Raw genomic sequence first — 25,921 nt, 5'->3', positions numbered from 1 at the left:
CAGAACTCCAAACATGGCCCCTAAATATACACAAATTGGGTCTCCAGCATGTGCATTAGGACCAGAATGCTCCAGATACATAAGGTCAATTTGTTCTGGATTTGGGGATATCTGTAGCCCACTCAGGGCTGGAGTTACAAGAGAATTGTAAAACATCAAGAAATCCAAGACAAAAGCATGCTCAGCTCACGTCCAACCTGCACAGGAGCATGTACAGAAAATCCAGAGCACAGTAGCTGTTGTGGCAGTACATCCCACGCCCCCCATCCCGCCAGCAGGAAAAAACTTCTCCAGGCAGGGAGAAGGGGAAGGAAACCCTGGAGGCTGCAGGTTGAAATTTGAACTGGCCAGTCGAGATGCGCCAGGTACACCGAGGTGACCCTCCTGGCCAATAGAATTAAATGACCGCAGGTCAGATTCGACAGGGGTATAAAGGGGGTCCCGCCGGAGGACACGTGGGCAGTCCTCCTCGGAGCAGCGGGTCTGCAGTCGGGGACTCCCCCTCGGGCCAGGGCACCGCCCGAGGTAACTCCTCGAGGGAGAGAGAGAGCTCAGCTTTTAGGGGAGCGATACGCGCGTTTCGAGCCATCACTTTAAATCTTGGGGATTCTTAAGTCGGCCGTGTAGTATTAATCCTCTTTACATCATTGAGCCTGTGGTTTTATAAAATGTTACCGGACTTCTAACTAACTTTTGCTGAAGAATAAATCTGAGTTTTAACACCTGTTGGATTTAGTTAGTCGTGCATCCGTAACAGATGTGTGCGCTTCTTTCCAGGAAATCTTGGACAGAACTCTGGTAACTGTGGTTACTTGTTTTTACAAATAAGAATAAATATTTATTCTCATAATAAATCAAAAGTGTACCTCTAAACCCAGTAATGGCATTTGCTAATATGGATTTGCCATCAAAGCACTTCAGAGTAATCGGAATTGCAGAGAGTAATAAATCTTTAATGTCCTCTACATAGCTAGAGCAGCACTGCAGCACACTGGGAGAACCGCAGCCACATCTCTCATAGCACTGAGATGTTGTGCACTACTCTCTGTGCGATGATATGCCCCCATGAAAAGAATAGGACTCACTATAGATCTTAACGGGATGTTGTAGATTAACTTATTTCCAATTCTTTCCCCCCAAAAGTTTGCTGAAGCACAACCACAGGCCCTAGCTCTACTCTCCAATATGATCACCCTTTGCTCTAACTCCCCCACTTCCTTTCTGTTCTGTGAGGTTTATTTTCATCATAGTTACAGAAATTTCATGCTGAGCAACTAAACTGATGATAGATCCTTTTCTAAAAATCTTTTGATTTTCCCAAAATAACTGCATCTACTAGACCTGTGAACCAGACTAAAATATCCTTTCACAAGCATTCAAAGGCAGAGAAGAAAAACAATACCGTATATGGAAGCACTGTATATTCCCCGGTGTAGAGAGTCCTTTCCAATAAATATTTTCCTGGTATTTTACTTCTCAGATCAACATAGGTATTCACTGTCCACTCTAAAAAGAGGCCAGTTTACTTGAAGCCATGATCAAATACATCACATTTCCACCTTGTAAAAAATTCAAGCAGTAAAAGCAGTAAATTAACCTTCAGATGAGAGATACATCACAATGCAGAATATTAGATTAATTTAACTTAGAGCAATCCATCAACTAAGACAGAAACACTCCTGCATTTATCGTAGATTAATTTCTTCTGCTGCAAAGAAGTTTTCTCATTGGCATCTGCAGAGAAAATAGTTTCTCCGTGTCTGTCAGTCCTGGGACATGCCTAGAAGAGGAGGCATAACCATACCTCAGGTTCCCCGGGCAGAGTCCCTGATGACCAAGCTTTATTTCAGAAGCTGTACAGGCACACAGTCAGTCTCAGACCCAAGCACATTGTCCCTCTGAGCGGTGCGGACTAGCTAATGCTTCACCAGAGCAGAGCTTGGGCCTTCCTCACCGGAGGAACACTGCTGGGTCCTCTCACCACCTCTCCCACTGACCCTTCACCAGGTTACTGATGAGGTATTTTCTGATTTTTCAGTTTGGTTGTAAACTTGCCCAGCACAAAAATTGCTTACTGTGCACTTGTACAGCACCTAGCATAATCAGCACCTGATGTTGGTAAGAACCTTCTACAGTAGCCCTTACAACAGGTTTGCAGGATTATATTCAAACAGAAAGAGCATTTTAGCTTGATAGTGCTGTTCTATAAATTTGGATTCCCACACTGCCTTATTTTGCCATAATCTTTGTAACTGATTAGTTTGCATATAAAACCACAGTTCATTTGGCACAGGATTTCCATACCTGGCTGCTTGTCAGTGCTTTGTGCAATATTATGAACCCCCGTTTTCCCATTAGTATTCACTGCAGCAAGATGATGAATGATACTGAAGATGAGTTTATCTGATGTGATTTCTTACTTGTCTTCACCCATTTACTATATGCCTCATTTTGTTTTCTTTGCTGTCTTCAGTCTTTTACAAAGGAAAGCTGTTAATTTTTTTTTTCATTATTACCATTTTCTACATATCCATGAGCCTGATCCAGTGTTCCTTTGAAAAAATTCCTGCTGACTTCAAAAGACCCTGGAACTGGCCTCTATGGAGGTTAAATGCTTCTGGCATACCTAATACTGCAGTAACACCACCTACTCATCCCCTCTGTACTTACTTTGTATTTTGTCTCTGTATTGGCTTTGTGTGGCAAGGTTTTGGTAGCGGGGGGGCTACAGGGGTGGCTTCTGTAAGAAGCTGCTAGAAGCTTCCCCTGTGTCCAACAGAGCCAATACCCGCCGGCTCTGAGATGGACCCGCTGCCGGCCAAGGCCAAGCCAATCAGCGATAGTGGTAATGCCTCTGGGATAACATTTTTAAGAAGAAAAAAAAAGTTGGGACAGACAGAAACGGCAGCCAGAGGAGTGAGAATATGTGAGAGAAACAACCCTGCAGACCCCCAGGTCAGAGAAGAAGGAGGGGGAGGAGATGCTCCAGGCACCGGAGCAGAGATTCCCCTGCGGCCCGTGGGGAAGATCATGGTGAGGCAGGCTGTCCCCCTGCAGCCCAGGGAGGTCCACGGTGGAGCAGATCTCCACCTGCAGCCCGTGGAGGACCCCACGCCGGAGCAGGTGGGTGCCCGAAGGAGGCTGTGACCCCGTGGGAAGCCCGCGCTGGAGCAGGCTCCTGGCAGGACCTGCGGATCTGTGGAGAGAGGAGCCCACGGAGCAGGTTTTCTGGCAGGACTTGTGACCCCGTGGGGGACCCACGCTGGAGCAGTCTGTGCCTGAAGGACTGCATGCCATGGAAAGGACCCATGCTGGAGCAGTTCGTGAAGAACTGCAGCCCGTGGGAAGGACCCACGTTGGAGAAGTCCATGGAGGACTCTCCCGTGGGAAGGACCCCACGCTGGAGCAGGGGAAGAGTGTGATGAGTCCTGCCCCCGAGAAGGATGAAGTGGCAGAAAATAACATGTGATGAACTGACCGTAAACCCCATTCCCCATCCCCCTGTGCCGCTGGGGGGGGTAGGTAGAGAAGCCAGGAGTGAAGTTGTGCCCAGGAAGAAGGGAGGGGTGGAGGGAAGGTGTTCTGAGATTTGGTTTTATTTCTCATTACCCTACTCTGGTTGATTTGTAATAAATTGAGTTAATTGTCCCCAGGCTGAGTCTGTTTTGCCCATGACAGTAATTGGTAAGTGATCTCTCCTGTCCTTATCTCAACCCACAAGCCCTTTGGTATATCTTCTCTCCCCTGTCCAGCTGAGGAGGGGGAGTGATAGAACAGCTTTGGCTCAGCAGTAGCCAAAGCACTGGTGTGTTATCAACACCTTTCTAGCTACTGATGCAGAGCACAGCGCTACAAGGGCTGCTATGGGGAGTATTAACTCCATCTCAGCCAGACCCAATACAATCTCTTTTGGGGCTTCACAGTTTACCATGTCTGCCCATAAAATGCTAACATTTACACCTCTTGCTTGTTTTTCAGAAATATCACAACCTCTGCCCATGCTGACAGCATGTGGCAATCCTGCTTAGGACTTGATCTGCACTCTAACCTCAATAAACAGCAGTACCTTTGATACCCAGAAGTGGTCAAGAACCAATTCATCTTGTCAATCCCTGAACTGGCAGGAAGGTCTCACCATTTTGTGATACGCAGCTTAATCCACAACTGATCTTGGCCCCTTTTAAGCAAGCACACATGCTATATTTCTCCAGTATCTGTAGAGCACATGTTTTCTGAATGTCACAACGCAAACAATCGATACCCCTATGTCCTGGTTTCAGCTGGGACAGAGTTAATTGTCTTCCTAGTAGCTGGTACGGTGCCATGTTTTGAGTTCAGTATGAGAAGAATGTTGATAATACTGATGTTTTCAGTTGTTGCTAAGTAGTGTTTAGTCTGAAGTCAAGGATTTTTCAGCTCCTCATGCCCAGCCAGTGAGAAAGCTGGAGGGGCACAAGAAGTTGGCACAGGACACAGCCAGGGCAGCTGACCCAAACTGGCCAAAGGGATATTCCATATCATGTGATGTCATGCCCAGTATATAAACTGGGGGGAGTTGGCTGGGGGCTGCAGATCGCCGCTCAGGGACTAACTGGATATCGATCGGTGGGTGGTAAGCAATTGCACTGTGCATCATTTGTACATTCCAATCCTTTTATTATTACTGTTGTCATTTTATTAGTATTATCATTATTAGTTTCTTCTTTTCTGTTCTATTAAACCGTTCTTATCTCAACCCACGAGTTTTACTTCTTCTCCCGATTTTCTCCCCGATCCTATTGGTGGGCGGGGGGAGTGAGTGAGCTGCTGCGTGGTGCTTAGTTGCTGGCTGGGGTTAAACTACGACAACATATAAGCAATTTTCCCCATTACAGGATGTAATGTAGCAATCTTTATCTTAGGACTTTTATTTTCCAATTAATTTGCAACTTTGCAAAACACACCATTACAATTTAAAAAAAAATGCCAGAAAGCATTCAGTTCACCCTCCCTCTCCATCAGTCCAGCCAAAGGGACCAGCTTTTTAATTATCTAGCAAGAGAGTCAGTAAAACATCCCAACCTCCTTAACAGGATCCTCAGGCTCCAAACTCATTATCAGATCGCTTTTTATCTTTAAGAGTCAGCAATTTAAACTCCCTCCAGTGTTATAATCACCACAACAATTATGGCTCCACAGTGCAGCAAAGTTTTAGAATGCTACAGACTTGGAGCCCACTGCTACTACCGCAAACACCGCAACACACAGGCACCGTCAGGCAGCACCACACTGGGAAGCTCAATCTGCTTACTGGAACAATCTTTAAATAGTATTAACTGGCAGACAGTGTTTCCTCTAACTCATACTGCAGCAACGCTAGGGGGTTGTAATGCATCCTGAATAGAACACAGCACATACTTTGTAAGCTATAACTGGCTCTTATTTGTTATAGGTTCAACTCTCCAATGAAGTGGGCTGAAAAATGCAACAGAAAAAAAAGTACATTTTTGAAACTATTGGTTGAAAGACAGCATTTTTTTTTCATAACAATTACCAAAAAAAAGGAGAATATTAAAAAAAAACCATTCCACTTGATCAAAAATAGTAAGCCAGAGATGGCAGCTTCAGGCTCTAATGTTATCTTTATGGAAGAGAAAAGAATACTCCCATATGTTTCAGACACAAACTTGAAAGGTGAGTGAGAAGTGGAATAAGATGAGTTTGGAACATGCTTTCTCAAGCGCTTAGCACCCACCAGGTAAGATTCAGGCATTAATATAGTTTGGCTAGACTTTAGAAGTACCTTCCAGGAGCCAAACACTTTCTAAACCTGTCTGGTGTACCTAGATGTCAATGAGGGATCTGGCGTCTCTTGGAAATCTGTTCCTTATTAGATTGAATAATCACTCTTCTGAATGACAGTAGAGGGAAATTCAATATAAATTATTTTGAAGATCTGAAAGGTTCTCTCCCAGCATGATAATTACTGTGTTTCCATTTCTGTTAATGACATCTAAGAACTGGAAACACAAGCAGCAGCAGAGGATTAAGTAATTATGGAGTATTAGATACATTTGAAGAGCAGGGTCACAGAAAAAGACAGAAGGAGAAAAGAGAGTGAGCATGCTGTGGGCTGCTCATCAGCTTGAAAGCTATAAAATATCCCCCCTTATTCACAGCTTGCTAGCTGTAAAGGACAAAGGCTCACAGTACAGATCAGCTATTCTTCATTTTCCTCATTCTGGAGAGCTACTGCTTTTATGGGTAAGTAAAGCTCTTATTAGAGATTATATCTATCTATAGTTAACATGTGATTAATTTTCTCTCATATAGGAATTGCAAATATCTGTGATAGAAATAGAGAACTAATTTAGGATCATTTAAATGTAGAAGTGTAGTTCTATGATAAATGCAGTACTATAGGTGACCTGAAATTCTTGTGTGTCCTATTTCAAACAATACTTAACACTTAACATCACATGAAAATTAAGGTTTGTTTAAAGAACACTAGCGAATTATGAGAAAGACAATGACAAATGAACTTAAAGCATTGGAAAATTATGAGTTCTTATGAATTTAAGTATTTTGAAGGGAACTAAAATTCATTGCTCTCTATTGACAGTACAACATACATCAAAGCAAAGCTGCTCACATATGCCTCTGCATACTCATTCCACTTTGTCAAGCGCTACTGAAAAGACCGGAGCTGCATTTAAGCAGTCCGGCCTTTGAATATGTTTCGCTATGACTCAACTGTTAGCCTAGGTAAAGTTAGAGTGTAAGCCCTTAGCTATGATTGTTCCATGTGAAAGGAATGATGTTCATACTGGATTTAAAATACACCTTTGAGATTTTAACTTCCATTATTCTCCAGATCATTCAAAGGTACCAGGTAACTGGATCAAAGGGTTCAGCCTTCCACCTTCATTCACATGGTGGTAACTTACTCCACAATTAGATCTCATGACATCAGTGGAACTAATCTTAGTATTACTCAAAATATTTAAAGGGGAAATAATCTGTCTCTAAGTAGAGTATGACAACTGAGCAGCCATTTAGAGTAATTACCTTCCTAGTCAATTAAATAATTATTCAAGTGAAGTTAAACATCTCAGTAGTTTTGGGACACTGATAAAAAAGCAGGTGAAAATTTAATTTAAAAGCACCTTAAACAGTCAGAGAGATGGACACAAAATATAGGTGGACTAAACCAGTATTACACAGGTATTGCTTCTGCCTAAACCAGCTATATTCATACAGAATTATTTCTGTAGGACTTCCTATTGCGATTCAGGTGTAGAAAACTGAACTTGGTGGATTGTTTGTTTTCCTATTCCTACATCAGTTATGTGTACACGTCCTACTTTCCAAATCTTCTGTTCAGAAGGCTTATTCTTTTGAGGTATTTGCTGATCGTGGCTCAAAGTTTTTATTCACACTTTTTGTTAGTGCTCTTTACAGCATGCATTTGGTCACACAGCACTGTTTCTGCTCCCCAAGTATGAAACTTTGGATAGGAGAATAATAAATGACAAACCAACCCATACACTTCTACGTACAGATTTGTCAAACTTTGCTTTTCAAAAGAAACATTCATTCATGTAAACCCATGTAATAATTCAGGCAATTTTTAGATGTAAGGAAGGTAACACAGCTTACAACTAAAAATATTAAAACCAGCCTGGACAATATTACAAATTCCTTGTGTGCACGGTTCTCAACTTTCCCCACCATCTTGCCATTTGCTTCAAAAGCATTATACACTTAATACATCAATACCATAGGGAAATCCCACAGCTGCTGCTTTTAATTCAAGTTTTTTTTTTTCTTATAGATTTTTAAAGCATTGTGTCAGATGCACTTAAATAAATTGGAGTCAACAAAGCTTGTTGCTTTCCAGTACCTAATGGAAATTCAGCCACTTTTGTTCTGTAGAATTAGAATCTAGACTGCAAAGTCAATAAAGCTATCCTGACCTGCATGGGCCGAAGAAGGGGAGACAGGTTCCCAACTCCTCAAAGTCTCTCAGCACCATTTCAGCTAGATGTTCTTTGTGAAACAAAGCTCTTGCACTTGAGGAAAGACAGTTAGTGAAGTGCTACTGGGTATGGGCCTTCAACATCTGTGCTTCCATCTGTCCTTCTTTGTTTCTAAACACTTGTTTGCGTCACAAGGTCACCAACAATCTGAAAAAAAAGTCTTTTTGCTTTGTGACAACCCAAGTAACTTTTAATACATGCTCACCTAAAACCATTGTTCCTGTGCTTTGGGATCCCCCCACCTTCATTAAAAAAAGCTAAATTAAGTAAATAAAATATAGTGCCACTTGGAAAGAGCTGAATTATCTTTTCACTATTCTAACATCAAAATCCAATTTTATGGGGAGCTTTTTTTCTAATGAAGAGCTGATTTAAAATAAAATCTATACAGAAAAAGTACTTCATTCAGGACTCAGTCCAGCAAAAGTATAGTGACAGTATATTCCTATTTATGACTGGTATATGGACTTTGTTAGGGTCCTTTGTAGATTGGAGTGTAAAATTACCATCCTGTTTAGTCTAAAAATATTTGTGGATAAAAGCTGCTCAGCTTTACCAGTGCCAGAAAAAAAAAGTAAACGGTTATCCATTTAAGAGAAATTAGCCCATGTTACAAATAAAAGAATATTTTACTTTTAAGACTCTAAGAAATACCACAAATAAGTATTTGGAATCAGCACTGTTCAACCTATTTGTTGAAACATTGAGCACTCCAAAACTATTTCATCAAAAGCATTTTATCATTAACTTATCTGTGCAAGAAAAGTAGAACAATAGGAAGAAATCTAGTTACAAAGTACTTAGACCAAAATGCACAAGTTCACCACAGCAAAAGAATCTTATGACTTGTTCACAGACACTTCCTTCCCGCCTTGATTAAATGTTTCCTTTTTTCTTTTCTCCAAATCCCCTCCCATACACTTTGATATATGTTTAGATATTAAAAACCTGACTTATATAATTTCTAATGATTGTAAGCGTTTCTTCCAGGCAAATAAAAGTGAGAGAACCTGCAAAGACTTTTGAACCTGATAGTTCTAGGTACTCTCAAAAAAGCTTGTAGAACTTTATGTAAACACAAGGTTGCACATGAAAACCTTATTGTGATATTCAGCCCAGGAAAAAATACCCAAGATAGAAGTTATTCATGTTATCTTGCATAGGCTGGAACTATTGTAGACATGAACTCTGTCTAAAATGCTTTACAACTGAATGTGTGCTAACTGCTTTAGTGAATTTATTTCATTCATACAACCAGGGTTTTCTCAAGATGTCAATCTGTATAAGCCTGCTCCCAGTACTGTTTGGTATAATCACCCTCTTACACTGGCAGCAGAGAACAACTACTGGGAGGTCCCAGAAGCAAGTCCTCTGCAGAGCTCAGGCTGCATTCCAGTTCTCCCTGCGTGCTCCCCCTTCAATGCCCAGGCAACGCCAACTCACTTGTGCAGCAGACCTCAAACCTATTTGTACAGCACAGGTAGCACTCGGTCAACATAATTAAGTTAAAACAAAAAATAAATTACCCAAAACAAATTTTCAAAAATGTTAGGATACCTGTGCCTGTCTACATATCTTTAAAATCTGATCCTTCTTGCTCCACTGGGAATGAGCACAAAAGTAACACTTCATAAGTATCAATGAAGTGATGTACCAATAAGCAGATTCTGCTGAGCAACTCAAGTTTTGGAGCAGAGCTCTAAAATATAGGTCATATATTACAGCAGCATGATACTTGCATTAAGCACTAGCAGATCTTGTAAGGCAGTAATTTTTAAAATGTGTGTGTGACCCTAGAATGATCCTTTTTTCAGTATGAGGTATCTTATACTGCATAAAATAGACAAACACACACCCCCACTAACTAGGAAAAAATATCTCTAGCATGTCCATTATGCAATCAACTTTGAGGATATCTTCCAAGGATCTTCTTCACATCCCTATGAAGTTATAAAATGGGTCAAATACATGTCAGGATTATAATTGTAATACTGAGCACTACAAAAGCTTCAGACAGTGCCCACAGAAAAATTGCCAGAATTCACGCGAGTTCCCACTGCAGTCTGCTTTATTCTTGAAACCTCTAAGATTAATAAGGAGCCTCGCTAACTGCACCATAGATCATCAGTGGCTTTTTCCAGATCTTGGGTGGAGTCATACAAGCAAGTAGTAAGGACAAGACAGGCGCCAGTAGAGGATGAGTTGCAGACAAAAGCTGCGTCCTTTCAAGAATTACAGAAATACACTTTTGGGCGGGGGCATTGTACCAGAGAAGAAGAAAAGGAAGGAATGTCCTTTCAAGTGTGACAACATAGCTTTGTACTATAGCCTCCTAAATCTACACGATACACCTACCTCAAACAGCATCTGTCACACACAGGTGGAACAGACAAATGCTCAGGCCTATGAGTTGCCTTGCACACACAACAAACATTAATTAAACCCCAGAACTTCACGAGTGTTAGTCTGGACTGTGGGACCCTTGTGCTGTGCCTATTTAGGTGGAGTCCAGGCACAAAAGGCCAATAATTGCATTTGCCTCATTACTTGTCATCTGTCCATGTAGCTCCCACACTACTGGGCTCCCTGGTGGGACCTCCTTGCTCTGTCAGCCATGCCACATGGCTGGGTTTCCCAGCGCAGCCAGTCCTGTTCTCCACCTGCTGATGCTCTCTTTACTGCCGACACACATTCTGGCTTCAGCTGTGCATCGCCATGCTCCAGCAATACCTATACACCAACCAGAACGCCTACAACCAACCAGATGGCTTTGCAACAAGTCCCTGTGAAGAACCAGATTAGATACACTGCCATGGCCAGGGATGAGACTTCTCTGCTTCGCTGCAGAGGCAGCAGACAGCTGGAAGTCAGGGATGGCACATGTCCCCAGCTCACCATTTGGTGGTCTACCTCCAACTCCTGTCAACAACTTTTCTTATGACAACACATGCTGGGGTCTGGACACCACCAGCTTTATTGTCACTGTCTATAGTCTCTAACATCCACCTACACTCCCAACAGACTGTCTAGCAGGGATAGTTGAGGACTGGGCTGATGCTTTGATACCAGCGCAAAGGCTTATTTTTTCACAGCTGTTCTTTTATTTGGCTGAAAAAAACCTTGTAGGAGTTGTCAGCCAAAGGAAATTAGTGTTTTCTCTGCTATGGAGTCTAATTGGTTTTTCCTCCACTGACAGCTCTTCAAGCTAAATTTAGGGAGCCAGGGAAATTAGACTGAATGCTACTTGGCTGAGACTACGGCCTACTTCCCATACACACATGACCAAATGGAAGGGTTCCTTTAATTCACCTTGTGCTGCAAAACTACAGAAAGTGAGCAAATAGCAAGCCCATCATATAAAAGATAACTACTTAAGATGTATATTAACTGTGTGATCAAAGGTACCTTTAGAGACCAACATCACTCAACAAATGGGGGAAACAAGATATCCAGTAAGCAAGCAAGCAAGACGGGGATTTCATTCATTTCCATAAATGAAGTCAGTCAATTTATACCCAGCTGTCACAATTTGTCCAATTATTTATCTGCTCACATTGTTGTAGTCAGCATGTAGCTTCCCCAGCTCTGACGATTTACCCCGTGTTTCGCAATACTTGCTGAAATCAACACCTCCTAGAACTAAACAACTATGGAAAAAGCTGAACTTTGATTTAAACCAGCAAGTTTCCTGACCTCTTGTTTACAAAGAAAAACCTGAAAATATGACCCAAACACAAATTGTTCATGGAGGAAAAAAGTAATTTTTAGGTGCATTACTCATTGCTTTTGAGCATAGTACATCTGTTACTATTCCTGCAAGTCTGACTTCTAAACCCAAAACCTGGTGCTCCCCTTACCTTCTGTGAGGAGTTAAAAGCACCTGGGAGCTCAGGCTCAGCATTAGCCTATGAAGCTGGCGTATGTCAAAGAGACCTATTCCATAAGCACTGAGAGTCAGAGTTAAATTATCAGGCACGTAAAAAGGCGCATACTTGTACACGAATTTACAACATTGACTCCTTTACACTAAAGTGAATTTTATTCCTATTCTCCATCCCTCAACAAAGGAGTAAGTTTAGCAGAGTACAATTAAGCAGCTTTTCATGCTATGGGTCATCTCTTCAGCACATACGCTCTCCCTGACAGCACTCGCTGGCTTTCTTCTGACTTATCTCACTGACCTATTTTAGGTTATCCTAGGATAATCATATTTTTCCTCTTATCTGTTTTCAGTCAGGGTTCTGCAGCCATTTTTCTTATTGACTCCACAGGGCACAGCATCAACCACAGGCCAGTAGGATCTGCTTTCTACCCCTAGCTTTCCACACACACACACTCTTTCCTGTATTCCCTCCTTTGTGGAATTCAATTATCCAAAAATAATTTGCCAAAAAAAAAAAAAAAAGTTGTTTCCCCCCTCCCAATCAATCTCCATTTCACAATCAATTGCGATTTTTCTCACTAGTGACAATGTATCAATTTGTGTTACCACAAGGAATATCAGTATCACCTTTTTCCAAGACCTCTTCTTCTGAGCCTGAATTTCTCTACTAGTTTTCTGCAAGTATCATCTTCTGATCATGTGAAGCATAGCTGAGTCTCTTACCGTTAACAACAAAAAAAGTCTTTGTTCACGCACTTACAGCTTTGTACTTCAGTCATTGCACTGTGGAACTCTAAGCTTCAGCCATGTAATTCCCACCCAAATAATGCAACATTTCTACATCTCCCTTAACTGCTTACATTTTCAACTTCTTCACTCATGTTTTGCTCAAGTTAAAACTATGCACAGGTTCTCAAAGGATAAATGTTATCGATTAAAACACCTTCCTGCATCAGCACACTCTCTTCTTTTTAAATCAGCCATATAACAAAGTTGTCCTTCACCACTCAGGGCATTCATATAGCTAGTAGAACTCTTGCTCAGAAGCGAACCACCCCGTCCCCCCATCTGTTCTCTGATTCCAGGCATATTCAGAGTGGGTAAGAAGCCTGGCATCAAAGGCCAAAGAAGAACTATGCTTTCTGAAACAAACTGCAGGCCAAACAGCAGATGAATGGTAGGAAACCCTTCAGAAGTAAAGGCAGAGTGGTGGTGATCAACAGCTGAGAGATTAAGGAATAGTCCAAGGCCAGCTGACGGACATATTGTAGACATACGAACACCACAGTAAACTCCCTCTAACACTTTCTGCTCCCCACCCCCTTGCAGTGCTCTTCTGTCTAATGGTTGGTGTTCAGGCATTAAAAATTCAACACTCAGTATCCAGCCATGGCAACCAGATGCTGACCCATTTGTGTTCTGTATCTGTTTTCTTTTTCTACTTTACTGCTAGGTGGTTCCTATTATTCTTTACCTCATTTTTTGACAAAAATTAATGCCACACATGACACCACATCAAAGAATGAGTATTTGTGGCTGTCCTGGCTGATATATGACAATTAAGATAATTTTAGACATGGATTAGAGAAAGTTTTCTTAAATGCCTGCAATTAATAGAGAACATTAATGTAAGTACTAACCAGTCAGGCTTAAACTCCTGTTTTCATCATCCTTTCAACCTGCAGCTCAGGCTAAACAGTAAAAATCTCCTTAAAAACCCACTGCATTCTCATGTTCTTTGAATAGTAAAATGTTCAAAGGTGCATCCCACAGGATCATAGGCACTGAACAATGCTCTCAAGAGTTCAGAATGAGTCAGTGCAATCCAGAAAGGCTGCAAAAGCAATGGGCAAAGGCTAGTTTTTGTGGACAACACAGTGGGCTTTCCTCTGCTTTCCAGTTCTTGGCAACAGGTGTTTTTAAAGCATGCTTAGAAACTGTACGTATTTGGCCATTAACATTGAGAATATTTACCAATAGTCTAGACCAGGAGAAAAGACTATTGAGGAAATGTATGGTCCTTTTCAGATTCTGAAAGTGGGCGGAAGGAGAGATTTCAATTCCCAGGTAATGACATGGCTCCAGCCTTCTAGGACAACCTATACTAGCCAACCATTCCTACTCCTTTCCTCCTTGAAGAGGGTTACTGAAGGATGCAGGGGCAAGAAGAATACAAAGGCTATATATGCCCACATGATCATAAACTACAGGACTGCCCAGGCTGAATTAATTCAGAGTAGCTTTGGGTGCCATTCCAGACAACATCTTAGCTTTCAACCCCATCCTGCCATAGACATTGAATCAAGTCTTAAGCTCAGTTCAGCTTAATAAAACCAAGGACATTCCAGTGAACATCCACCAAGAGAACTGCAAATTAAAATGCTGTCTCAAGGTTTCAAAAATGTTTCAAAATATTTCTTCCCCTTTTCTAATTTTAATAAAGCAAATGTGTCCAGAAAGCAGAATTCATTTTTGTCCACAGACGTTTTCTGTCAAGTAACTTCCATGCAGAAAAAGTTAAAAAAACCCAGTCAAAGGAACCCTTAAAATTTACTTTTACTGTGAATTCTTTACGGCTACAGAATAGACGTGAGTAATCTAAAACACTTTATAGAGAAACAAGAGGAAAAAAAAGTCAGGTGAGGAGCTGTTCATAATTATATCCTGTCATCCTTAGAATATTGGTTTTAAATTCTCTCCCCAGCTCCTTTTTAATCTAATGATTTTTCCCCTACATCTCATCACCCTCGAGTGCAGTGACAAAGACACAAAACATATCTTTTAACATGGCCGTAAGTGGCTTTTCATGGAGACATAGATAACAGCTTATCTGATTTATATGACAATTTTCTTGCCATGGGTTTGAAAGTCTGAAGAGATGGAGGATCTGTTCCTCCAATACTTTACTTCATGCACCAAGATAAGATAGTTCTATTGGAAAGAATATAAGTCAGCCCAGTCCCAAAACAGCTGCATGCCTTTCTAGAGATGGCATATAATAACTCACCACTGGAGAAATTCAAAAACCTTTCCTCAAATTGAATTGCGCATTTCTCCTCCTTTCCCTGTAGGGCCACTGAAGTAACCAAGGGAAGCAAAAGCTACTTTTTTTGACAGCAAAACTGCTATAATCATATAGCTGTACCATTCACCGTCAGCAGGAATGTATTTGACCTTATAGGATTTATTGGCTCCTAACACACATATACTCACCAACCCTTCTAGATTTCTCCATCTCCAATTAAATATAGTATCACATTCCTAGACAAGGAGACCTGGAGCCTTACCTTCTACTACTATTACTAATTCTTCTACTCGGCATGCAGGCATATTTGTTCCCATAGGTTTATATGGGAGATGCCATGGACCAGGAATTATTTTTGTTATTTTAGGGAAGAGCATTAAAAAATACTGTGATCAAATGGAGGCTTACAGCTACATGATTTTGCAGGCAGCCACATGAATAAGAATGCAGGTCAACTTTTCATTTTTTTTATTATTAAATTGCTAGACAGACCCAACAGCTATTTTCCAGTATTATGACTTGAAATTTTAGTTTTTTCAGGACTCTTCTTATGTCTTCCAGCTACTCTTGACCTATAGAACTCTAGCAGTTTATCAACATGGACTCTTATCCCTCAGCTGTTACACAGGATGCATTTAATAGAGACTTGTGTTCCCCGCCCTGGTGATGATTTCAACAAGAGAAAACAAGAATGAATTATTTTCTCTCTCAACCCAAAATTACTTTGTGGAATTCATCACCAGTCTATGTTCTGGAAGCTAAATTACAAACAAGTTCAAAATAAATAGTTTCATTAATTTAAGTGCAATTAAACAAGATGAAACTTCCGGCAAAGAAAATCCCTAAGGAGTTGATTACTAAAAGTTGAGAAAGTAGAAAAGTTGGGAAAGGATATGTACTGTCTTGTTTTACTGTTCTTTAATGATCTATTATGAGAGATATTACACTGAGCTAAATGGACCTCTATTGCAAACAATTACCACATCTTTATGTTCTGGAAAAACACATTAACTTGTTTTCCAGCTTTGAATAATAATCATCATCATCATCAAAGTCCATGGAAGTATACTAAAGGTAAGTGGCAGAAGAATAAGTTTAGTAAGTGAAATTACTGAAGGAAGAGGAAGCAGCAGACACACAAGGCTACACATTCGACTGGAATGAGTTGTTTCAAGCCCTCAAACAAATTTGATCATACTGACTTCCCACTGCTCAGGATCCACACAGTAATAAATAATACCAAATGTAGCATTTGGTATTGCAAGATAGGATCTATATTTCCTCTAGAAAAAATAGAATATAGTTCCTACACATGTGAAAGGCTATAAAATGATGAAAAAAATCAGATAAGGCATTGCCATTTTAGGGGGGGGGGGGCATATTAGTCACTGAAAAATATAGAGATGTGTGGGATTCCTTCTTTCTCACTCCCCAAGGACTTTATAGGTCAAAACTTGTGCTGGGAATTGACACAGCAATGGTCCAAGGGATCCAAAGAGCTCACACCTCATGGCTCTTTCCCCACTGCAGAAGACAGATGAAATCTCCACGGTGCAGCCTGTTTTCTGCATTATTGTTCCTGCTCTCATCAGGATGATCAAAAAACAACTCCCACAGCAACAGTCTCGTTCCTATGCCTCTACTCGGTACCTTATGCACAGATTTATGCGTGAATTAATAATCTAGCCCTTCAGCTCAGGAAAAAAGCCTTCTGTACTTCAACCTCCAGAGATTTCTAAATTCAGACCCTGCAGGTAATCAGTGAGAAAGTAAAATTAGAGCTTTCCAGACCAGAGAGCCTAAGTCCATTTCCCCTACTTCTACAGTGAATTACTAAAGCTGATCAACAATATTCTGATAAAAATGCTGATTCAAGAGAACGAAAAATATTCCTCGAGAATGTGTTTATTCTGCTAAAACCCTCCTTAGAAGCCAGGCGGGCAGGCACTCCTCGCTGCCCAACCAGCTGGCTAGCCCGGCTGGCTTCTTTCCAGCTTGCCTACAAGCCAGCTGGGCAGCAGGCCAGTGTGCCAGGCAGCCCCCAGCTGGGGAAGAACCACATTTGCAAAAAAACTGAAACAAATTGTTCTGTTTTGCCTGAAGTTCCACCACATCTCGGTTCTGTTCCAGCATGGGATACAACAAAACGTCAACAACCCAGAATTTTCCATAGAACAGAAATACCCTTTTCTGGCCAATTTTAGTCACAGTCTGTATGTGTGCTGTTATTATTGCCTCTCCACAAAAATAACTGTGTCTTACAATGTCTGCTTCAATTCCACTTCAAAAGCATAGACTTAAAGACAATGAGTAGTGAGGAATCAGTCCCATGTTGATTAATCAAGTTTTTATAAAAGAAGTACAACACAATAAAATTCTGAGTATTTGACAGAAAGGTTCAGTATTTTAAGACTGTTACAGTTAAATACTGCCTTCTGCAAGACTTCTATAAAAATAGCTCTTTAGTCAGCTACTTGGTCGATTCTGCCGCTTATAGTACTAATTCCACAACACTACAGACTGTAACCAGAGGGATATTTTGCAAGGACTTTGTCATCATGCATATGGTGTTATTCTACTGATCTATTCCCTGGAGAAATAACAAAGCACCTGGATTTCTAATTACCACTATACCAACCTAATGAGTGACCAGTAATGTAGACTGTTCCCTGCTATTTGTAAAACAACCTCCTCCAACTTAAAAGATATGGTCACCTTTTTATCTTTCTATATATCCTAACCATATTAGAAATGTAGTTGCAAATATCACTATCGCTCTAATTAGAGGACAGAGTACTAGAAGTGAAATGCAATACCTCACGCCAACACATTTTGGGTCTTGATAAGGATGAAGTCAGAGTTCAATAGATAATTCATTCTCACAGGCTCCTAATTTATTTCATGTTGCTCTATCAGCAGTTGTAACCTTCTGCCCACTCCCACTAGATCTAGTTTAAGATCAAAGCTGATTCAACTGTCAGGTTGCTCAGATGATTTTTTTTTTTTTCCCGCTAAGAAAATTGCATTCTACCTGTACTTCTTTCATACAAAATCATTTATTCAGCAAATTGTGGCAGAAATGGACGGAAATGGAAACCAGTGACTAATGTTAATTTTTTAAAGCAGGTCAAAGGAATTCATTCTTGTTGTACATCTATCTATTCCAGGAGTCTTCAGCCTGTTTTTGTTAATAAAAAAGGTAACAAATCCAAAGTAATCTATTTTTCAAAAAAAACAATGATCTCCTATCAATTTTATGCTTGTACCCCCTTAGCACACAGTTTTGAAGAGGCCACGAAAAGACAAGCACGTAGTCACTTTAAACTACAAAGCCTTTCCAAGAGACATCAATACATACAGCCTCAGTTTCTCACTCAGAATAAAAAATATTGAGGTTCCCCCATCTATATTTTTAACCTGATGGATCCAGCCATTTTTCTAAAGGTGGCATCTTGTTTAAAGCACAAAACCAAAATTGTTGTTGGTCTTACATAACAGCTTTTAATTTTTAAAGCCAAAGAATTTTTCTTCTCAAAGGACTATAACAGCCTTTAATTATGTTCTACTTCCCCTCCCTTTAATTCATCCTCTCTTCAAAACAGCTCAAGACACTTCTGGTTCCTCTGAAGTAAATTCCTTTATGCACTAAATTCATGCATTCTAATTTAAAAAAAAAAAAAAAAAAATCTCACAATAACTAATGGACACATTAAGGGAAGAGAAAATAGCGAATCCATCAAACAACAGAAATAAATGATGAATTATTAATCCTCGGCTGAAGAATTTCTAGGCCAAGACTCATGACTCATCTTTTTCAGTGAAATAGTTTTTCAGTGAAGTAGAAATGCTATTTTACTACAATTTTGGTAACACCTATTATATTCTGCTATAAGTTAAATACTTCAGCCACCAGTTTTCTGATGGCATTATTTCTTACATTCATTTCAACCACTTTAGATCTTTTTGTTTTCAGGAAGTAGATGGAGAAACCTTCAGATTGAAAGAGCAGATGATTTAGAACAAATCAATAAAATAAATGGTAACCAATTGTCAGGACTGGATGTTATTCCCCAGAGTTTATAAGGAATTAAAAAAATGAATCATCAAATCATTATCTGTGACATGCAGAATGCCATTTAAATCAACTACAGGATTAATAGGGTGGAAAGCAGTAAGAGTGGCATGAGTTTACAACAACAGTTGCAAGGAATGCAGGGAATTAAAGTACAGCAGTCTGATCTCTGCCTAGGTAAATTGTAAGATTATAGTAAAGCACAGAATTACTAAACAGATACGATAAAAAAGGAGAGAGTCTATATGACTTCTGTGGAGGCAAGTAATGCTCAATCGCTCAATCTTTAAATATATTTTTAAGGAGCAAGAAGGTGAATAAAGGAGATACTGTTAATGCATTTCGATTTCTACAAACCTTTCAATAAGGTTTATCATCTAAGCTATTTTGGGATATGAGAGAAGGTTATCTGATGAAGTCTGAAGGGCAGAATAAAGACTGCTTTCACAATAGAGAGCCATAATTATTAGAGGTTACCTTTGCTGGAACCTGTGTCATTCAATATATTCATAAACGATCTAGAAATGGCAGAATGGTAAAGAGTTTTGGGATTATCTGGAGTACTCAAAATTAAAACCAACTGTAGAGAGTTGCAGAAAAATCTTACCACCCTGTACAACTTGGGATAAAGAGGCACATCAAGTTCAGTGTCTGTAAATGTAGAGCAACATACATGGGGAAAAGGTGACCTAATTATGAACAATGGTGGGGTTTAAATTAATTCCCTCTGCCCAGAAGAGATCAAGTCATTTTGAGTAACTGCACAAAACACGTTCTCAAATAGACAAACAATTAAAAGAGTAGAAAACAAAACATTACAATCTGTCTGTCATGGTTTAACCCCAGCCAGCAACTAAACACCACGCAGCCGCTCACTAACTCCCCCCCCCACCCAGTGGGATGGGGGAGAAAATCGGGAAAAAGAAGCAAAACCCGTGGGTTGAGATAAGAACGGTTTAATAGAACAGAAAAGAAGAAACTAATAATGATAATGATAACACTAATAAAATGACAACAGCAATAATAAAAGGATTGGAATGTACAAATGATGCACAGTGCAATTGCTCACCACCTGGCGACCGACACCCAGCTAGTCCCCGAGCGGCAATTCCCCGCCCCCACTTCCCAGTTCCTATACTAGATGGGATGTCCCATGGTATGGAATACACTGTTGGCCAGTTTGGGTCAGCTGCCCTGGCTGTGTCCTGTGCCAACTTCTTGTGCCCCTCCAGCTTTCTCGCTGGCTGGGGATGAGAAAATCCTGAAAAATCCTTGACTTTAGTCTAAACACTACTTAGCAACAACTGAAAACATCGGTGTTATCAACATTCTTCACATACTGAACTCAAAACACAGCACCGTACCAGCTACTAGGAAGACAGTTAACTCTATCCCAGCTGAAACTAGGACACTGTCTTAATCCCAGTCCACCTGTATCTTGAAAACACTTTCAAATTCTAGTTCTTCACCTAAAAAAAAAAAAGAATAAAAGTGAACAGGAAAAAGATTGAGGCAAGTTACCAAAGCTTCTGTAGAGGAAATATTAAATGAATTGGCAGAGGAATTACGAAGGAGGGATATAATAAAAATCCATCTAATCATGACAAGCATGGGAAGAGCAACTAGTGAAGGATCATTCCTTTCTCTTACTACAGAAACTCAAGGGCCATTAGCTTTGAGCTTTCTGGTAGATATTTTAAAATAAAGGGAAGTATCTTCCTCTTACAACAGTGAAACTGTGGAACTTAATATCACAGTGTGCTGTGGAGATAAAAGGTATGAATTATCTTAAATAGGTAATTAAAAAAATTTATAGAATAAAAGTCCATCAAAATGTATTAAATACATTGACGTAAATATAAGGTATGTTTCTAAAGGCCAAGGTTGCCAGAAACTAAGGGAGAAGTATGTTACCATATCTTTTCATTCTGCACTCTTTCAGTGCCTGCTACTGGCCACCATCAGAGTAGATACACAGCTAGCTGAACTGCAAGTACTATCTTTATGATAAAGAGGTATTTAGAAATAACAGGCTTGATTTGGGTTCTCTAATTATTCCTCTCTCCTCCTCACCTCAAACTCTGCCACAGTTCTTACACATTTATTTCTTTTTCCACATAGAATTTATCTCTGCATGTTTATGCCTGCACAAGAGCTATGTGCTGTCTGCGAAGCAGACCAAGCCTTTGCCCTCGTGCTCTTGGATTGAGTTATTTAATGAGCATATTTAGATCTGGACCCTTCAGGAGATGATCTCATGGTCAGCCATTGTCACTGAAAAGAAATACCAGCAAGAACTCAAAATATTTTCCATACTGGCTCACCACAGTTTTCTATCCCATTCTGTTTAGAAACTCTGAATCAGCACCTGGAGTACCTTCGGCTCTGTGGAGATGACACAGAAGCTGAAGATCAGATTCTTGAAAGTCTGAATGGGATTCTCCTGGCTCTTACTGAAGATAGCTAAGTATCACTCCAGATCACTATTGAACCATTTGCACAATCCAAAGGCATTCATTGGAGGTTTTTGTCTATTGTGATAATCCACATTACAGGAAGCGATTGCTGCTGGAACTATGGCTGTCCTGAGCCTGTTTTGTGGTTTTCCTTTCTCTTTATATACTTGCAAATCTACCTGTGACCAGATAAAGCTACTGGTCACTGAACCACCTGAAGCTGCAAAGAAATTCCAAATTTAATATTCTATTTACTACAAACTCCTAGGATTAAACTGGGGTGACCCTATCAGGTCATGAATTTAAAAAAGTAATTCCCAGTCTCATAAGAAAGTCTTTAAGGTCTCTGCACGTGGTCCTGAAATGACATAAACCTGCTTTTATTTGAATCTCCTGGCAGATGGTGATTTACTACCTTAAGGACAATTAGCCATATTTTTGATGAAAAAAAGGCTAAGGGAATTTACTGTTCTAATTGCTAGTCTAATAAAAGATGTTGTGCCTACCTACAAAATTAATTGCTAGGCCATACCTCAGGAATAGAATCTTAATCCCTGACTTCCCATGCTTTACGCAAGCATCCTTTTATAGTCAGAGAAGATGAATCTGCTTCCCCCTTCGTTTTGCCACCTGTGCTTCAATTCAGCATGAAGCAGAATAATCAGCTGCAACTATACTTACTGCAATTCAAGCAGATGACTGTTCCCATGTATTTAGACTGAGATAGCCTTTAAGTACCTTGTTAAATCAGAACCTTGGATCCCACAGATATCCACTCAGAACTCTATGAAACAAAGCAACATGTAAATAAAACAGTTGCAGACCTGCTGCAGGTATTGTTAACACTCTTATCATTACAGAGCAGAGATCCTTCAGCCTACTCAGAGAGAGTGGGATCTTCCTAACTTTGGCAAAAATCCTGAAGGGCAATCCACGATGTGCAGTGAAAGCAGCCCAGGTGCTTTCAGAGATAGCTAAGAATGGTACGTTGTACAAAAGTGTTACTACAAGGCATATTACAGCACATTAGCTGTATGTTTCCACTCCTGAGTTTTGTTTCATGGCTACCGGCTATTGGTCTTGCAATTGCAATTGTTTTATTTCAACATGGCAAAAAAGCACAAGTCCCTCTCCTTTACCTACACAGAGGAAATGAAGAAACCATGTATTGAAGCAGATTTGGTTCTAACTTTGATACCTTTGCTGGAGAGCACAGACCAAGAAATGTTGCTTCATGCTGGGAGGGCTATTGGCCGTATCTGTTATGATAATCGTAAGTATCAACTTGAGAGAATCCTATTTTCCCTAGCTGTAAGGCATTATTTTGTAAGGCATTGTAACCTGTAACTAATAATAATTTTATGAGACCTGAGCACACAATGCACTTCAGCCTCCAGTTAGATATACAATTCACACAGGTCACAGACACCAGGCTGAAAGCATCCCAAACACCTCCTAAACTCTGGGTTTCCCCCTTATTTTTGACTTCAAGGTGACACACCTTTGTCAGAACTGCTCTGTAAATACAAAAGTAGCAGAGCCTCGTACATGTATCAATCAATTTTGCAGAACTGCCTTGGGCCCAAATCCTGAATGGCTTTGTCTTCTTCCAAAGTAATAACAGCATCTATAAAGCAAAGCACGTGTTTAAAAAGTATGTCAGAAAAAACATACTCTAAAAAATAAGAAATACCGAGATATTTTTCTGTGCAAGGAATGGTCTTCTCTGAGGACCATTGCTTGCATATAAGAGATCTTTGTGCTTCAGATTTTTCCCTAAAGTTAGCACGCTAGCTTGCCTGCTGGTCTCACAAATTAAAATCCTTTTCATTTACTTGCTCCAACAGTTTAAGATTTTTATTTTACCTTTAATTCCCAGACCGACCAAAAATATTTAATGCATACTGAAGGCCATATGGAACTTTTCAGACAGCATCTTCTATCCATTTCCCTCTGCCTTCAACCCACCTTCTCTTGTTTTTCTAGTGTGGACCTGCATAGCTTTATCTAGAAAGCTATGTGTTTGCCTCCCTGCATTGTTCCTATGAAATACAAGCATGATAGGTACCTGGTATAGATTCTACTAGCCCCCTGCAAATTATATGTATTTGCCAAGGAATGCCACATAATAGTTTAAAAAACACTTCTCCATATGATTACATGCAGGGCTCATGCAACTACTGTACAGCATTACTACAGCATATCGCCATACTGCAAATCTGCTTCACTTCTGTCAGAACACGGGCCCAGCATAGATTTGACAAGATGACTGTGATTATAAGATACATGCTTTAATAATTCCTATTACTAACACAGCAATAAATACATCACAGAAAAATTAACGTCAGTGATTTCCCGATTGAATTACAATTGTCTATGCTACAATAGCACCCACTTTCTGGTGTCTGTCATATATGTTGTCATCCAAGTTGCAGCCTAGCCCTCAGCAAGACGCTACTGCAAAAGCAGTGTCGTTGTACTGTTAAGCAATCATCACTGTCCAACTTTGTATTTCATAGTTCTCGGAATTCTCAAAATCATTTTAGATATTCAGCTTTCATTCATTACAAGACAAACTACAAAAAGAAAGAAAACAGTTACCAGTGTTTTCCTCAGCAATTCTGCATGTGGATAAAGAAAACTTTAGTTAGTATATTAAAACTGGGACCAAATTAATTTTTTTACTTACTGTACTTTGTTGAATTCCCTTAAGTCACACAAATTTACAGCTGCTTGAGAACCTTACTCAGCCTATAAAAATTCCAAAGATACCTTGAATTCAAGCACTCCAAGACTCCCTACATGCTGAGCAACTAACATTCAAAAAAATGGAAGAGAATGAATCCCCCAGATCAACTTTAGAGCCTTCTGTCTCTCAGTGGTATCTTATAATAGCCCAGGTATTGGTAAAGTGTCTTGTTTTACAAAGAAGGTTTGTGGTTTGGTTTTTTTTTTTTTTAAGAAAAAAAGAATCATTATTCTAACATGCAAAAAGCAGACATACAGATATTTGCTGTATGAGTCAGAATACTGCTGATCCCTGAAAGCAGATTCATCACTGGACTATGCTTTATCTTCGGTTTCCAGTCCCTTCCATCGCCCTGCCCTTCAGAACAAAAGAAGCCATAGGATAATAAGGCTGAGATTCCCATTCCCTGAGAGAAATAAGCCAACTGTCTGTTCCTCACTCAATTTTCAGATACATATGAAGAGATACAGTCCATCAGAACTCGCTTTAGAAGCTGCACTAGTAATAGAGATGCTCAGGCAATTGCCCTTATATATTTTTACAGTGGCTTAATTCCTCAAGTCAAAGTAGAACTAGGAGGTTCAGCAAAACTCTGTCCTGAAACCTGCATTTCTCACACACACACATTAGCGTGAAGCCACAGCACAAAAGCTGTACAAATTCTAACAGTGTGAGAAAGGACCAGACTATCTTGCTGCAAAGCATCAGTTGGACATTTTTTACTGACTTAATTAGTCCCTATTTAATCACCTTTAAATTTTATGCTTACTATTAACCAGGGGATCTTCAGGAAGAGCTGGTGAAGGTAGGAATAATCACATCACTAGTCCGAATATTAACCGATTATGCAGAGAGTGAACCACTTGTCCATGTTGATTTATTAGCCTTATGCAATCTTGCAGACCTTGGTAAGTAAATGTTTTTGTATCTTAGCAAAATATCATCTTCACACTGTCACTGCCTTTCCATGTACATGCACAACATCCACAGGTTTGGCGGGGGGGAGGGTTGTTTGGGGTTTTTTTTCCTGGGGATTTGGTTTTGTTGGTTATGGGAGCGTGCTGGTTTGAGGGTGAGGCAGGGGGTTGTTTGGTTTGGGTTTTGTTTTTTTAAACACTACTGATACCTAATCAGGGACTGGACACAGTATCTGTGTTGGAGAAGTAACTACTCTTTCCTGGAGTATCAGCAGTTGCTGGTACTATATTAAAACAATTAAGATTCAATAGACAGCTTTTGACCCAGAAAAAAGTATAGAGGGCATAAATTCATGTGGTAAATTGACAGTTTCAACTACTTCAGATGCGGTACATTAAGTACTCATTTATTTAAAATGTATTTCTATTTAATAATTAAGTTTATATACCTTAATGAAACAGCTTCCCTTTTCATTTACACAATTTTCAAACCAAAGGCATCTCTACTGATTTAAATTACATCTGCCCTACTTTACACAAGTTGTAAGTAGTGACAGAAGAAAAAGACCAAGTAGAAAATTAGTAACACATTTTGTATATGGTCTGACTACAGTTTGATCTACTGCTTCCTGCATTTAGGGGTAGAGGCAGGGAAGGGGGTATGGTATCACACACACTGTCACATCATCCTCTAGTGAGGTCTGTCCTTTATAGATCTCTCATATTACTTAATACCCTATTCCATTCTAGATCTTTTACATTACTTAATTCCATTCAAATGTGTTTTATGTCAGACAGCAG

At 39.9% G+C, this 25,921-nt stretch overlaps 1 protein-coding gene across 2 annotated transcripts in view; it reads left to right on the top strand.

The window, feature by feature from the left end:
* The first annotated feature begins 6,056 nt into the window (after positions 1-6,056).
* The window catches only part of LOC115347903 (rap1 GTPase-GDP dissociation stimulator 1-like), a 36,858-nt gene continuing 16,993 nt past the window's right edge, over positions 6,057-25,921 (top strand). For both annotated transcript variants that reach the window (XM_030029593.2, XM_030029592.2), the window contains exons 1-5: positions 6,057-6,243; positions 21,350-21,460; positions 22,315-22,437; positions 22,602-22,727; positions 24,983-25,111. In XM_030029593.2, coding sequence (XP_029885453.1) covers positions 6,240-6,243; positions 21,350-21,460; positions 22,315-22,437; positions 22,602-22,727; positions 24,983-25,111 — 493 coding nt within the window. In that variant the 5' untranslated portion in view covers positions 6,057-6,239. The remainder of the gene's footprint in view (positions 6,244-21,349; positions 21,461-22,314; positions 22,438-22,601; positions 22,728-24,982; positions 25,112-25,921) is intronic.

This window comes from Aquila chrysaetos, chromosome 11, assembly GCF_900496995.4.
Source record: "Aquila chrysaetos chrysaetos chromosome 11, bAquChr1.4, whole genome shotgun sequence".
Lineage (NCBI taxonomy): Eukaryota > Metazoa > Chordata > Aves > Accipitriformes > Accipitridae > Aquila > Aquila chrysaetos.
The sequence above is the reverse complement of the archived record's forward strand: the minus strand, read 5'-3'. Positions and strand labels throughout refer to the sequence as shown.